Source organism: Canis lupus, chromosome 10, assembly GCF_048164855.1.
Source record: "Canis lupus baileyi chromosome 10, mCanLup2.hap1, whole genome shotgun sequence".
In the NCBI taxonomy this organism is placed as follows: Eukaryota; Metazoa; Chordata; class Mammalia; order Carnivora; family Canidae; genus Canis; species Canis lupus.
The window spans coordinates 64352724-64368145 of NC_132847.1; the positions used below are offsets into that span (position 1 = coordinate 64352724).

The 15422-nt window shown below is 45.7% G+C and overlaps 1 protein-coding gene across 10 annotated transcripts in view; it reads left to right on the top strand.

The window, feature by feature from the left end:
* Positions 1–15422, top strand: part of ZNF462 (zinc finger protein 462) — a 137249-nt gene that overhangs the window by 93153 nt on the left and 28674 nt on the right. For all 10 annotated transcript variants that reach the window (XM_072842238.1, XM_072842241.1, XM_072842245.1 and 7 more), the window contains 2 exons: positions 8799–9066; positions 11190–11326. In XM_072842238.1, coding sequence (XP_072698339.1) covers positions 8799–9066; positions 11190–11326 — 405 coding nt within the window. The remainder of the gene's footprint in view (positions 1–8798; positions 9067–11189; positions 11327–15422) is intronic.

The window sequence follows — 15422 nt, forward strand, 5'->3', positions numbered from 1 at the left end:
ACTCTTTTTGGATCTTAGTAACATGTTTATTGAGCACCTGCTTTGGGCCAGACCATGACCTAAGTTCTGGGGGATACGAACTTTTAAAAAGTTATATCCATGCATGCTTGGATAGCCTGTTTCAGAGAGATCCTAGTTTGGCAGAGGTAAAATAACTGTAGTGCCCCATCTTGAACACTAGTAGGAATTTTAATAATTATATCTAGAAAGATCAAGGAAGATCTTTCCAGTAATGGCAGATTTAAACTGAGTTGAGTTTTGAAAGATGGTAGAAGTTAGAGAACGCTGAAACCTAAGATGAAAGGCATTGCAAGACTGCATGACGCAGTGAAAGAAAAGCACACAGTGAGCATTAGGAGCCTTCCGTGTGGCCGGCAGTGAGCAATGTGGATGTGGGGTGCGGTAGGTCTGGACAGGTGCAGGAGGGTGGGAGCACCACATGCAGAGTTTGGACTTTTTCCTGTAAGATGTGGTGATGGTCATGTTTGCTTTTAGAAAAGAAAGGAATTTTAGGAGGAGAAGAAACTTGAAAATAGAACGCTCGTCAGGAACATCTTGCAGTGGGAGTTAATGCACGCAACCACAGGGCCTGAATAAAAGCCATGGCCATGGAGTAGCAAGTGGATCACAGAGTAAGTGCTGTTCAGGGGGGATGAACCAACGGGGCTTTCCACTCATTGAACACATAGAATGAAAGAGGAGATGAATCAAGGATTTGTTCTAATTTTGTTGACTGGGTGGATGGTGATGCCATTTGCAAAATAAACCACAGAGAGACAAATGGTCTTGTGGCCCAAATATAGGGCCTGGCAAACTGCAAGTCTTAGCAGGCTTAGGTCAGACTTGCCTAGATCCCCCAGTAGATCAAGAACATGAAGCTTCGTGTAAAATAAGGCCTTGAAAGACCCTTTCAATGAACTTAAGTATGATGGGACACTAAATCTCAAAAAGAGAAGATGGCCCTTTTTTTTTTTCTGTGTTTTTGCCATTTTGAAGACTGATTTTTTGTTTTGTTTTTTTCTCATCTATTCCCTGATCATATTTCAAGGTTTTGTTTTTACTCATCAGAATGACAGGAAGTTTTCAAAGTGTGTTTCCTTCAAGTTTGGCCTCAACCTTATTTTCAGGATTAGGCGTTTGTTTTTCCATTTGCCTCCATGACAACCAAGCCCAGAATTCCTATATATAGTCATCCAGCGCCCATTGTCCCCCTGGCCATTGTAGCATAATCTTGTGCATCCAGGCCAGAGAGCTCCACTGATGATGGAAGACGAGGAGGTGCCGGAGTCCTTGGCCTGGAGATTTTCAAGGCATAATCAAAAGAAGGAAATAAAAGAGTGTGGCTGCCTCTAGAGATTTATGTTCCCCTTTAGACACTATCCAGAAGGAGTTGAAATGGCTCATGTTCCATAGCTTAGTTTCTAATATGATTTTCTTTTGGAATGGCCCATAGATAGAGAACATTTTCGAGACTCTTCAAAGGAAATGCTTGGAAAGTTGCATTGATGATTTGTAGTTGGTGGTATTCTTCTGAATGCCAAGTTCTGCTCTGTGTTAATAGCATGAAGTAAACAGGTATCTTGAGAAACAAAGGGAGTTAAATTGAGTTTCAAAGGGATTCAGATAGAACCTAAGAAAAATTCTTAAACCTCTTGAGCCTGTGAATCATCTTGACAGCATATTGTTTACGTAACTTAAAATGATAAGTGATGGATGGATGGATGGATGGATGGATGGATGGACAGGCAGGCAGGCCTAGATTTAAGAAAGTAGTCCACAAACTCAATCCAGCAACATTTTCAAAAGTACTTTACTTGATGAAAGGACGGTGAGTCTCTGTGGCTATAAAAGCCTGCAAGCTACTACTTCTGCCAGTCTAAAATGTAAGCTCCACAAGGATCCTTGTTGTTGTTGTTGTTTTCACTGATGTATCCCAAGTTCTTAGAGGTGCCTGGCACACAGAAGTCTCTCAATAAATATTTTCTGAATTAACAGAAAATTGGGAACAAATCTGTAGACTGATGCAGTAGAAACTCCATTTGGTGTAATCAATACCCACATTCTCAGTTATATTTGAAAGTCTCTAAATGCAGGGAATCCTTTTTTAAATTCCTTAAGCATTTTATTTTCACCTACAAAATAGATTCACTCCCCAGCATCATGATGTAGGGTCAAGCGTGTGTATTGGAAGTCCTTCGATTGAAGTTCCGCATTTCGTCTCTTGCATAAACCACAGGCACCTCCATTGAATCACGTGCTCCTTTCAGATTTGGTTTCTTTTTAAGTGGAGTGGTAATTTAGACATTTGTGGAACAGTCTTAGAGGAGAGTCCTTCTAGATTTTTATGTTCTCAATCTTTTATAGTTGGTCTTGCCAAAACATAATTTGACAGAAAATTTTTTTTAGCAACTTGACTTTATCAAGTCTTTCCAAAGCAGTCAATGTAGCTTTCATAGAAATGACACTTTATGCCCACATTTCATCCTTTGAGGTAATATTAATTACATTGAACAAGCTCAGTAACAAGTACCACAGGCCCAAAGAAGTCTAGGAGCAAATAAAATGGATTCTTGTTAGCATTAACTCAACTGTTGGAAGCAGAAATGGATGGGCCTGCTGGAGCGTGACCCACAGCACCAGTCCAGACACTGTTGCCATCAGTCTTCTTTGGTCAGGATGTTTTCAGGTCAGCGGCATTGATCTGGCCAAATGTGATGGTGGAGGTTGCTTAGGGGAACATAGAAGTGTAATGTGAGGTGTAATGAGATCAGGGCAAGAATCCTGATGTGTCTGTGCTGACGAAGCACAGAGGAGAGCAGAGTCCTATCTGGATTGTTGGGAAAAATCATCACCATGTAGATGGCATTTCAGCTGAGCTTTGAAGGACGGGTAGGTATTTGCTGGGCAAGAAGAGGAGGAAGGGCACTGGTAGCCCCAGTCAAGGACTCCCAGTGATGAATTAAATAAGTAGAATGTACAAGGAATGGGGAACTAGCTAGAAATGAGGCTGAACACGTGCTCTGGGGCCAGACTAAAGAGCTCTGCATACTGCACTAAGGAATCAGGGCTTCACCTTTGGGCACAGGGGGGGCAGGGTGGGGGAGGGGTTGGGGCTAATCTTACCATAACCACGTAAGTGATACATGTTGCCTGTAGGTCTTTGATGGGCATGTCGGTTGGACTAGAGCAGATATCTGAGGAAGGAAGACCAGATAGGAGGCTGTTCGAGCTGCCCATGCAGGATATGAGGGCCTGAATGAACAATGGGAAGGAAGGCCTAGAGAGGGGAACAATTGGAGCTGAGTGTGACCTGTGTCTCTAGGGCGGGGTACTTGGCTGAAGAGCTGCTGCCAAGGACCGTTTGGAGGAAGAATCTCACAGCTGAAACTGGAACGAAATGGTGAGCCATTAACTAACGTTCAGACACATGGGCAAAGGAGCAAAAAGGGCACAAGGAGAAGTTTGGGCAAAGAGGAGGTCCGTCTTCGCAGCATTGGGTTTAAGGAGTCTGACATTTTTTTCAGCGTTACATGAAAACTCAAGCATCTCAGAGCTCACTGGGCTTCTCATGGCAGCAGGATTCTCTCGTCCCCACAGATACCCGGGTCACATGTGTGCAAACACGTAGACTATTTTTGTCTTTTCCCCAAGTTTATTAGCAGCTGTGTGATAGAAGTTGTATGGCATTCCCAGGGTTTCCCAGCTACTAACTAAAGTACACCTTTAACAGCTCCCTTGATATTGTTAATGTGCCCTTCTCCAATTTTCTATGATTTCTTGACTGGAAATAGTGGGCTGTGCTTCCAGCATTTTGTGGGTCCCACCTCCACCACCCCCCCCCCATACTTTGGATATTTACGATAGTTGTGGTTAAATTATCCACAGGTAATATTCTATTTCTGGTTCCTTACACTACCAAACTTGAGTTGTTAAGTCGCCTGCTTTTCTAAAGAAAATTACGATTCATGCATTATTTTGAACTTTCTGTGCTATTTTAGGAGATTTAAAATTCTCCCTTATGCAATCTACCCCACTCTCGGGTGTACATATTTTTCCGTTCAGACTCATCCTCTGATCTTCACTCCTTTTCCCTGTCAGGATTACGTGACTTTTTCTCATTGTGTTAAGAATGTAGTTATTTCATTTTCTATTTCTGACTTAAGGTAGAAGTGTGGTGAATTGAACATTCCAGCATCTTCATGTCAAGTGTTGACTTCATTAATGAACACACTGACTACTACTCATTATTAATGGGCACTCAAGTTTCTCTTGACAGTTTTGATGTTGCTTCTTCTCCACTAGCTCTTGGTGGATGCCTCTATGATGAGGTTTATTTTTTTGCACAATCAGTTATTTACATGTCCATCTGAGACGGTGAGCTGCTTGAGGGCAGGAACCTGGTCCTATGCCCCAAAACTGAGTCCCCTGTTGACTTAGATGCTTGGTATATATTTGCTGAACAAATGGTTATAATGGAAGCGTTTGCCCCCTGCCTCTGGACACCCCTAAAATTTGCTTGCCTAAGGTACTTTGTCTTTTATTTTTCTCCTGGTACTTCCTTGGTTCACGCTGACCAAAGAGGCTGCCTTCCAAAGTCTGCATGAAAATCTAGCTCAAATAGAATTAAGTGTGGTTGCTGACACCAAGATACTTCTGCCACTTTTGTACCTTCACTCGCATCCTCTCTGTGGACCTGTAGAAAATTGAGAATTGATCTTCCCGTACAGCTTCCTTTTTGGATCACTCAGTGCATAAGGGGGCTGTCCTCCACAGCGCCCACAATTTTCTGCCCAATTGATTCCTACTCTTCTTGTGTCTTCCTTAATCTTGCAAGAGTTAAATTCTCCTGTTACTGTCCATTTGTTCTCCTTGCCTCTTTTATTCCTTCTTCAATCAATAGAGTAAGTTTGCTAGACATGGAGAAGGCTGGTGTTGTCCCAACAGCGTGGCCTGCCCCCCTATCAGGCCCCAGCCCTGAGGAGGGACCCCTCATGTCTTCTTGTACTTTGAATCCCTACAGCCAGCACATAGCCTGGCATTAAGAGGGTATTACCTAAATGTTTGTAGCCTCAGAATATTCAAGAACTTCATCCTGTTATGCTTACTTACTCTCAGAGTTTACTTGTTTGTCATTCGCCTTTATAGAATCGAATTTCTTGTGATTGTTTCTGGGCTGGCTGATTTTTAGAGAAAAAAGAAAGCGAAAACCCTCACACTGATGGTCCCCTGGATTTGGCTGGCATTCTGGGAGTTGGAATATAGTAAGAAGAAATCTTCCATTTCTCCAGGAGCATGGAACACTCAAATGTTCTTTCTCCTTCGTCTGACTTGCATAATGGGACCCAAGGTCACCACCATTGGGTATAGATACTTGATGGGCAAGACTCTGATTTTAGAGTCAGGTGAACCTTTGTTCAAATCCAACCCCTGCCTCTTACTCGCTGTATAACCAACTGCCTCAACCACATCATGGGGAAAATTGGGATGAGAACCTACACTGCACACTGTAGCTATGAGAATTAATTACCGGCTCTTCAGTAAATTCCAAACCCACATCTGTAGGTACCATGACCGTCTGTGCTAGAATTCTGGTTTGATCCAGATTTTACAAAAGGAAATTATCTTTATAAAGACAGTTACAAAATGGACAGCTACATGTGACTTAGATTTATTTTACTACTCTAGCTATACATGATAACGTAATTTCCAAAACTTTGCACGTAAATAAAGTCCCGGGTCAGAGAATTAAACTGCTAGCCAGCAGGTGTGTCTCAGGGTTGAGTTAGGAACGCGGGGACCAGCCTGGTCTCTGCTGTTGGTTCTGTAGTGTAAGCATTACTGGCCATCCAGGTGATAAAGCTGTAACCTGAGTGACCACCTCGGGCTCAGTCTCCCACTGGATTCACACTTCTGTGCTTCCGTTGCTGTATTTCTCAGGGACTGCAAGCCCGGCTGTCTGAAGCACAGAGTTTTTTACTTTCTGTGAGCTCGGAATGAAGGGAGTAGTCTTAATGATGATTTTTAACCTCCATGACGTATCCTTCACTACTAACCATCGGTTTGCCATTCTAACCTGGGCACAAGACGCCCGTCTTCAGGCTGTGCCTCGTGAACAAGCTGGAATTTGATGTAGCTTAGCAAGTGGGCTTTTTTTAAGATCGGTGGAATCATACACGCTCACGTCTTTGTCACTTGAGTGCCCAAAGTGCTAAAATTGTACATTATTCACAAACTCCCAAGTGAGAGAGAATGAGAGACATGGTGTGTCTTGGCACCCGACAGGAAAGTAAAGCTCTAAGAAGACCCAAAAAGTTGTAATCTGGGCGTTATTACAGAGGTACCCTCAGCGGTGGGATTTGCCTGTTTTGGTAAATAAACCCTGTCCGTCCGATTTTAACCAGGAAAACAGGAATTCATAACACGGTCCAGACGGCTGTTCCTCTTGCACTGCCATTTAAGAAGGAAGGGCGATGAGCCTCCCTTTCTTGGAATGCTTTCCCCACGACTTCTTGCATTTCTGTTTCTTCAAGTTTCATGTCACATATATATACCGAAGTTAAAATTTAGAATTCGATTTTCGGGATGGATGGAATAAAATGCAAGTAGACCCTAGAGACAAGAAAAATGTGTGAAATCGAAGGAGACTCCCTTCCCTGGGAAGGAGGCTCCCGGAGACATTAGTGCACGTGTGAAGCTGGGGTGGGCGAGAGGTAGGGGAAGATGAATTTACCTGGCTTGTGATCTGAGTAGGAGCAACTGATTTCTCGACCATTCCGCTGGAAAGTCGGGGTCTGTGACTGAGGCGACTCCCAGCCTCTGGGCTAACCTGCAGGACTTCCTGAATTGGGTGCTGTGTTCCGGAGGGAGCTGCTGGCTACTTTTTGAGAGATGGACCATTCCTTGGGACATCCGATGTGGTCTCTGGGTAGCCTTGCGGGTGGTGGCCTGCCCACAGGCAGCGGGACCTGGCTTTGGCCTTGCTGGGCACGGAATTTCGATCCTGCAGCGCAGATTGCAGACCAGAAGGCGGGGTGCTGGCGGGGGCCTTGGCGGGGTGCTGGTGGGGCCAGGCCCGACCCGCAGCCCCAGCCTGTGTTAACAAGAGAGGCGGAGTGTGTTTTGTGCTACATTGTGCGCGTGTTTTAAGCAGAAAGTAGTCTTGAGAGCTTAAATAGAAAACATCTTGAACAATCCGCGCGGTGGTAAACAAACCTGCTATTGAAAGGAAGAATGAGAAGTTGACAATTGCATTATTGTGATCCTGAGTGGGTTCATCAGCTAGGGTTGAGGAATAAAGAAGGCAGAGATAAAAGACTTGAGCAAAATGAATTCGGTGGTGTCATTCCTTTCTTCCTTTGTCTTCAGTTTACACCTGGTAATGAACCCATGGAGGCTCGGAGGTATTGTTCAAGTTTCCTTTTGTTTTATTTTTGTGTGTGTGGCAGGTTTGTTTACAATTTCCAAAGGGGTTTTTCCTCAATCTTGAGGAATACCAATGGAGGAGGGGGCGGGGGAGAACAAGAAGGGAAGGTATTTTAGTGTTTTGAAGACAGGAGGTGGCCCCACAGATGAGGGAGGCTGCTCTGTTTTTGTTTTTCTTCTCGAAGAGACCAACGGGATGGATGGGACTGGTTTCAGCAAATATGGGTTTTACCGAATCCCTCCATGTCCTGCCTCGGGGAATCGTGCTTTGGAAAATTAAGTGTCCATCACATCAGGAGGAGGCTGGTACAGTTTCTATCCCCTTTCCCCCCTGCTTTTTGAAAGGCTTTAAAAAAAAAAAAAAGGAGCCCTTTGTTTTCTTTTCAAGGAAAGTTACACTGAAATTCATCTGCGTGGTATTCATAGATGTCATTTGTTTCATTCACAGGCAGCTGTAGGTTCCGGGGGACAATGTTGTAGAATGCGTAGCCCCAATGCTCAAAGCCGCGTGTTGGGAAAAGGTTCAAGACCTTTCTTTTACTTTCTCCCACTCTCTCCTATTTTTTTTTTTTTTTTTAAGAGACCGAGATGTTTTTCCCCACCTCCCGTCTAGATCAGATTTCTCCACCCCATGCCATGGAAGCTTCTCCGGGTGGAGATTTATGCCTGTCATTTCCCACATTTTCCTCCAAATCGAAAACTTCAAAATACCTTTTAGGGAAACTTGTTTGGAACTTCATTTTATTGGGATTTATGAATAAATCTCCATCTTAATGCTGACTAAGCTTTAAACATCCATTCCAGGAGAACACTATGAGATCTTTATATTTTAAATTTTAAATCACTTGCCTGTGAAGCCATAAAGCATTTTTTATATTTGTGAGTGCCATGTGCTCGAACGTTTCTCTTAAAGATCTTTTTTTGGGGGGGTGGTGGGGGGTTGGCTTGACTAGTTCTGGGCTGCAGAAGAGGAGATTTACATCATCAACTTTCTCCCAGAGATGCCTGTGTACCTTCTGTGCGTTTATTCATCTCACCTACGGGGACGGGTATCCTGTGGCAGCCCGTTGCCGCGCTGCAATTTCCTTTAGAAAACAGTTTACTTTCTTCCTTCACTTTGAAACCTTTAACCTCAGAGTTTTATTTTTAAATGCTCTGAGCCCTCAAAAGTCAGATGAAAAGAGGTGGCACTTCCTTCCTACCTGCCCTTCCCTAGATCTGTGTTGTAGGATGTAAATGAAGATGAAAGGTGGATCGTAGTTGTCATCTTTAAAAAAAAAAAAAAAAATTACATGGCAGTAATGTCAAGGGTTTTCAGGTGTCCGGCCTCCCCAGTGTTCTCTGTGTCCGGTGTCATTTTCCCCGTCTGTCCACAGACTCCTCCTACTCAGAACCTCCAGATGTGCAGCAGCAGTTGAACCACTATCAGTCGGCTGCCCTGGCGAGGAACAACAGCCGCGTCAGCCCCGTGCCCCTTTCTGGGGCCCCCGGGGGTGCCGAGCAGAAAACCGAGGCTGTTCTCCACTGCGAATTCTGTGAATTCTCCTCTGGCTACATCCAGAGCATCAGGCGCCATTACAGGGACAAGCATGGTGGGAAGAAGCTCTTCAAGTGCAAAGACTGCTCCTTTTACACAGGCTTTAAGTAAGTGGCGTGAAGAACTCAGCCTCGAAAAACGAGGTGGCTGCGCCCGCTCCATCCCTCACCACACTCTTCCCTGCGCCATCCTACCCGGAGCTCAGGGAAGGCCCCCTGCCCACAGGGCCTCATACAGGGATTGGGTCTGGTTTTTGCAAAAGGAGGCCAGTTTCCAGAAGACAGCTTTGGGGTTTGTGGAGGGGGTTTGGCATGAAGCGCTATATGTCAGGACAAACCAGTTTCAAAATTAGAACAAATGGGCACCCGAGCAGGGTGAGATCGTGGGAAGGGATTTCTCTGGCCCGGTGCATGAAACAACCCATGTTTTTCCTCCGGAGGACTATCCTCCCTTTTTAAAATCTGTCTTTGGTTAAAAAAAACAAAACAAAACAGGTTTTTGAAAGTGAAGTCAAAGTCAAAAGAGAACATCCAAGCCATCGTGATTTCCCTGCTACCCTTTAGAAACTGTATTTCCTAAGATCATATTATTGAAAGCCACCCAGAGAATCAAAACTCCAGCACTGTGAAGACTAGAACTGAACAACTGTAGAGAGATTGTTCCAATCCAGAAAAAGATAATCCAGAGCACCTTTGCTCCTGTGTATAACAGAATTGGTGAACTCAAAGAGTGGAGTGCTTCCCATCACATAATCTAGACTCTTGTGGTTTAATCTCATCCTGTGCAGCGTTGTTTAGGTTAGTGGTTATGAGTTCAGGATGTGGGGCCTGACTACCTGGGTGCGAGTCCCAGCTTTGCCACGGCCTGGCCGTGTGACTTTGGACAAGTCCCTAAGCTTCTCTGTGTCTCCTGTTCCTTATCTGCAAAATAAAGATAGTAATACTGTGCCACTCACAGGACTCTTAGGAGGAGTAAATGAGCCACAGTATCTGAAGTGCTCAGAATAGAGCCTGGTGCAAAGGAAACACTAATAAGTATTATAATATCTTAGAAAGCTATTAGAGTAATATGGTGAGAGATGCTATATTACAGATGGGAAGCTATTATTATCTCTTCCTATTGCAATTAGGGCCTGAGCCTTAGGCCACTCTAGTGCTTCCATACAGACTCCACACAGCGAGGCTGGCAAAGGCAGGCTTCATGGCCAACAGAAAACAGTTGGAAGAAGAACAAGTTTCTTTTCCACCAATACCGTGGTTGCTGGGATTTGATGGAAAATGTGTTACGTCTCTGACTAGTAATTTGGTTCAGTTGTTTTTCGAATAAATATGCATGTGACCTTAGAACTGAGAAAAGGCTGAAGACTCAGATAACAAGGGCCCGCTGACGGGTGCACATGTTTCCCCTGAGAGAAGCACTGGAGTTAATAAGAAGGGGACCTTGCCCATTAAACTCATGGTTTCATCCATTTTTATGAGACTTTGAAGGCTTTGTAAATGATGAAGTTTTGAAAAGGATGGAGAGGAAGGCAACAATACCCTGCCACCTTCGGCCACCATGATGTCCCAGCCACCTCGCCCTCCCCATCCTTAGGTGTGAAGAGTCACGTAGGCAGCTGGTAAATCAACCGGACTCTAGTCCCCCTCCTTTCAGGCACGATGAGAAATAAGTTCTCATAGGGATTTTGGCTTTATGTTCTTTTTTTTTTTTCTTTTTAAGATTTTATTTATTTATTCAGGAGAGATGCAGAGAGAGACAGCCAGAGACACAGGCAAAGGGAGAAGCAGGCTCCATGCAGGGAGCCTGATATGGGACTTGATCCTGGGACCCCGGGACCACACCCTGAGCCAAAGGCAGACGCTCAACCGCTGAGCCACCCAGGTGTTCCTGGCTTTATGTTCTTAATAGGTGACTTCTAAATCTTCAAGAATAGAAGTGTTTGGGGAAATCCATTTCTTTTCAAACTAAGCCCTGACCCCAGCCAAGTGGCAAACATTTTCAAAAAAGAAGTTACTGCTGCATGACAAAGCTCAGTTACTGGATGAGCGACCGAGGAGCTTGTGGTCAGCAAATATGATTAATTAAGGACCTTGGTTCTGTCCCGTCGAGCCGGGGTGTCACACCTGGAAGACCCGTAGTAAGTCAGCCAGCGGGGGATGGGGATGTGCGAGTGACACGATCCCTTGTCGCACTCACTGCCTCTCTCCCCCCTCACCCCTCTCCTTCTCAGATCTGCTTTTACTATGCACGTGGAAGCTGGGCATTCGGCGGTTCCCGAGGAGGGCCCCAAAGATCTTCGCTGTCCTCTCTGCCTCTATCACACCAAATACAAACGCAACATGATCGACCACATCGTGCTGCACCGAGGTAACCCTCCTAAGTGTGCTTGTCTTGGGGCACCAGGGTGAGGGTGGGTGGCATTACAGAGACCCCCTGTGTCGAGGTGGCAGTTGGCACCTTGGCCCTGGTCCCCTCCTTCCTCACCTTATCTCCAGGCAGGCGATCACAGTGATGGCCACAGTGACAGCCAACGGTAAAAGCCCCTGCCACGAGGATCTCCTCCCCTTGCAGGGAGGCAAAGGTGGTGGGTTCAGCAGTGAGCACTTCTCTGGGGGCTTCCCAGCCTGAGGGGTTTTCACATTCTGACCCCTCTATGCTCACAGCCTTGCTAAGGAAGGAGTGACTGAGAAACAGGATGGACGGGTGGGGACTCATTATAAAAGGCGACGAGCAAACTGGTTGTAAGCAGTTCGGTGATTTCCAAAGCAGAACGTGGAGTCATCCTTGAAACGGATGGAGAGAGAAAATTCTTAAAATGAAAGTGGCCTGGGTACCTATTAGAAATCCCATAGGCTTCAGATTTCAGTCCTGGCTTTAAAGCCTCCTGTATTTACCTGCTCTCCCATCTGTAAGAAGAGATGACAGTCAAGCCTATGAAATAATGAGCCAAGGTCTAGTGTGTTCCGTGGTGGATGCATACTGGGTGTTCCGTACATGTTGCTTCCTGTTGATAAACAGGGATACTTCTTTCAAGTTCTCTTTGGTTTTTCTTTCAGTGGAGTTTACTCTTGGCCAATTAAAACACTGTTAAACAACAGGCTTCCTCTGCATTAGAAGGAAAAATATGTTTATGTAAAAACTACTCTGTCCTAAAAAGATTCGAGCCAGAGGTGAATGGAAAAAGAGGACCAGAATCCTGGTTGCCAGTCTCTCGTGCGGTTCCCATCCACGGATCTTTCATCTTTGCTTTGTTCCTACCCTCCCTCCCTCCTCGTCCACCTCTTCTTTCCAGTCTTCCTTCCTTTGCCTCTAACCTTAGGAGGCTTTTCTGGTTTTGCCACGTGTGCCTCAAAAACAATGAGTGCCTTCTTGCTGTCCTGCTGAGATGTCACTCACCCTGAATTGCTGGAGATTTTTTGAGCATTTTCAAAAGTTTCCGGCATTCACCCGGCGCCACCGTCTTGGGCCATTGCGTGTTGTGACATCTCGCCCACCTCTGCCGCACGCCCCGTGGAAGGCCACATTTAGCGCCCTTGGATTTCCTTCCTCTCTAGGCCACTCTGATGAGATGCGAGGTCACTGCTGCTGCCTGGGACGCCCGCCCACAAGCTGAGAGAAGCAGCGTAGGAACATTTAGGCAGGAAGTCTTGGCCGGGGTGGTCCCATCTGGTGTTCCACCTCAGTCCCCTGGCTTCTGGTCCCCCAGCCCAGGTGTTGTGGTGGCTGTGCATCCCCGTCACAGTGTGAGGAGAGGCCATGAGTAGCGTTGCTGCTGAGCACACAGAAGCCATGAGACCTCACTTCTGGGGTTGATTCCCTCCGGCTTCCCATACTGCTGCCTGGCGGGATCAGAGCTTCAGTGTCTAATGAGCTCAATGATTTCCCAAGCTGAGCTGAGACTTCAAGAAAGCGGGGGCGGGTGGTGGGGCGGTGGGGGGACGTGGAGAGAGTAAATGCTAAAGCTGAGAAATGCCCTTGTAGTGCTACACTTGACACCAACTCATTCATATCCAACAATATCGTAAGGGCTAGTATTATTACTTGTATTCCCACTTCACTTGCATGAAGCTGAGAAAAACTATGTTTTCTTTGATTTGGTGTAATTATTTGTGGTCATCCCACAAGGGATTTCATATATCTTAAAGATATTTGTGCAAACTACAGGATTAAAACAAATGGGAAATTGAGGCACATGCGGAATAAGAGGTCACTTGCAAGCCCCCTAGACATACAGAGAAGCTCCCCAGGAGTTTGGTGTCTAGTGAATGTAGTGAGGTGCTGTGCACCTGTTAGCGGTGGGCTGCAGGTCTGGCCCTGAGATCCCAGCCTCCCTTGGAAGAGACAAAAAAAAAAAAAAAAATATCAGTTGGATTTCAAATGTTTGTTAAACTTTGGAAATTGTGTTCAGGAGATTTCCAGGGATCCTGGACACTGGAAACCTGAGGATTTCTCCAGTGGGGTCTCCAAAGGGGGCCATGTGTGATCCAGTGTGTAGCATTCCCCCTCCCCCCTACAAATACAGTGGTAAGTCCCACGGGGACAGCGAGAGCTGACCAGTTGAACCGGAGTCACCTGAGCGCTAACCATGCTAGGATTCAACTCCAGGCCTCTGATCCTGTGACCCATGCATCATACTGCCCGTCATTAGTTGCTTACAGTCTCTTCTGTTTATTTGTAGAGGTAACTTATGTTAAAAGAGCCACCTAAATAGATAAATATCTTTATCAGGGTTGGAAAGTGCACAGTCTGGAATGAAGGGGCATTTCAGGCTTGGCAGTAATAATAACAACATTAACAACAGCAAATTACTATTACTGAGTGTTTTGCTAGTAGCAGGTGCTGTACTAAGTGAGTCCAATATGCCATTTTATGGAATTCTCACAAAACCCTATATGGCACAGGTATTACTGTTTTCCCCAATAACAAGGATAAAAGGTACAGAGAGATTGAGTGTGACCGAAGGTCCAAATGACTAATAAGTGACCCAGCTGGGATCTGAACCCATACTTGCCTGCCCCACAGCCCAGGCCTATAACTACCAGGCATCACTGTCTCTCCCCTGGGATGGTGGCTGTGGCAGCTGGGTCTGAGGGTGGAATCATCTGTGGGGTTGGAGGTCAGAGATGAGGACCACTGCACCACAGATGGCAGGGTGCCTCAGGACAGCCATGTCTGCCATCTGTGTCCTGGCCTGGCTTTGGTGTCCATCTCCACTCAAAATGGCATCTTGGTGGGAAACTGGTCTTGACAAGTCAAGACCAGGGCTGGGTGTTTGCCTTGAAATTTCAAGACAGGGTTGATCTCAAAGTAACAAGATGTGGCTCTTTCTGCACCTGTGCTCTCCTTGCTCTGTGGATGAGTAAACATCTTTGGTCTCCAGGGCGTGCAGTGAGAGAGCTTTCCGAGGCCTTGGTTAATTAAAATACTTGGGATGAAAGGGAGGAAAAACAACTTCTCAACTTGAGATATTGCTTGCAAGAATAGTTTCCTTAGCTTTTTATCCCGACAGAAGGGTGTATTTAAATAGGGAGGAAAGAGAAGAGAATCCGTTTCACTCATGGGAAATCTGAATGAGAAATGGTCATGGGTTTATGTTAGCTGTAGCTAAAGAGAGCATACTGTTTGCTCATGCATTCAGCAAGCATTCATTACTTGCTTGTTACATGCTATACTATGCTGGGTTTTTGGGCAAGATGAGGTAAGACCCAGTACCTGCCCTCCTCAAGAAGATGAAGCATGTGTGTAAGTCTACGTACAGAAGGTAGTGAGTGACGGGTATCTAGGAGATTCATGGTGGCAGGTGTATTTGTGTTTGGAGTAGAGAAAGGTGGTGAAGGGTGACTTTCAAACTGAGCCATGATGACATTTCAACAGGCAAAGAAGATTGAAGGTGGGGTATATGAGTTTCCTGGGTGGCTTGAAACAACAATGAACTGTCACTGCTCTGGGACCTACAAGTCTGATGTCAAGGTGACAGCATGACCGTGCTCCTTCTGAAGACTCTAGACAAGAATCCTCCCTCGGCCCTTCCTCGCTTCAGGGGGCTCCTGACATCCTTGCCTTACAGCTGTGTCATTCCGGTTTCTGCACCTGTCCTCACATAGCCATCTTCCCTATGTGTGTCTTCTGTGTGGCCTCTCCCTTTTCCCAAGAACCTATTCATTGAATTTAGGGCCCACTGCAAACCACTGTGACCTCATCCTGACTAGTTACATCTGCAAAGAACTTATGTCCCAATAAGATCATATTTTGAGGTTCCGGGTACACATAAATTTCTGAGGGACACTGTTGGTGTCCCTCATGGTGGAGGGGGGTTTAAACCGGTGAGGTAGGTGGGAACTAGATGTGTTGACAGAGTTGTATTAGAGAGTTCTGAGGCGGGCTGAAGGGAATAGGGGTCAAGGCAGGTAAAGTGTGTTCTGGCAAATTAGGTAGGGCTTGGAGACCAATGTACGAGTTTGAA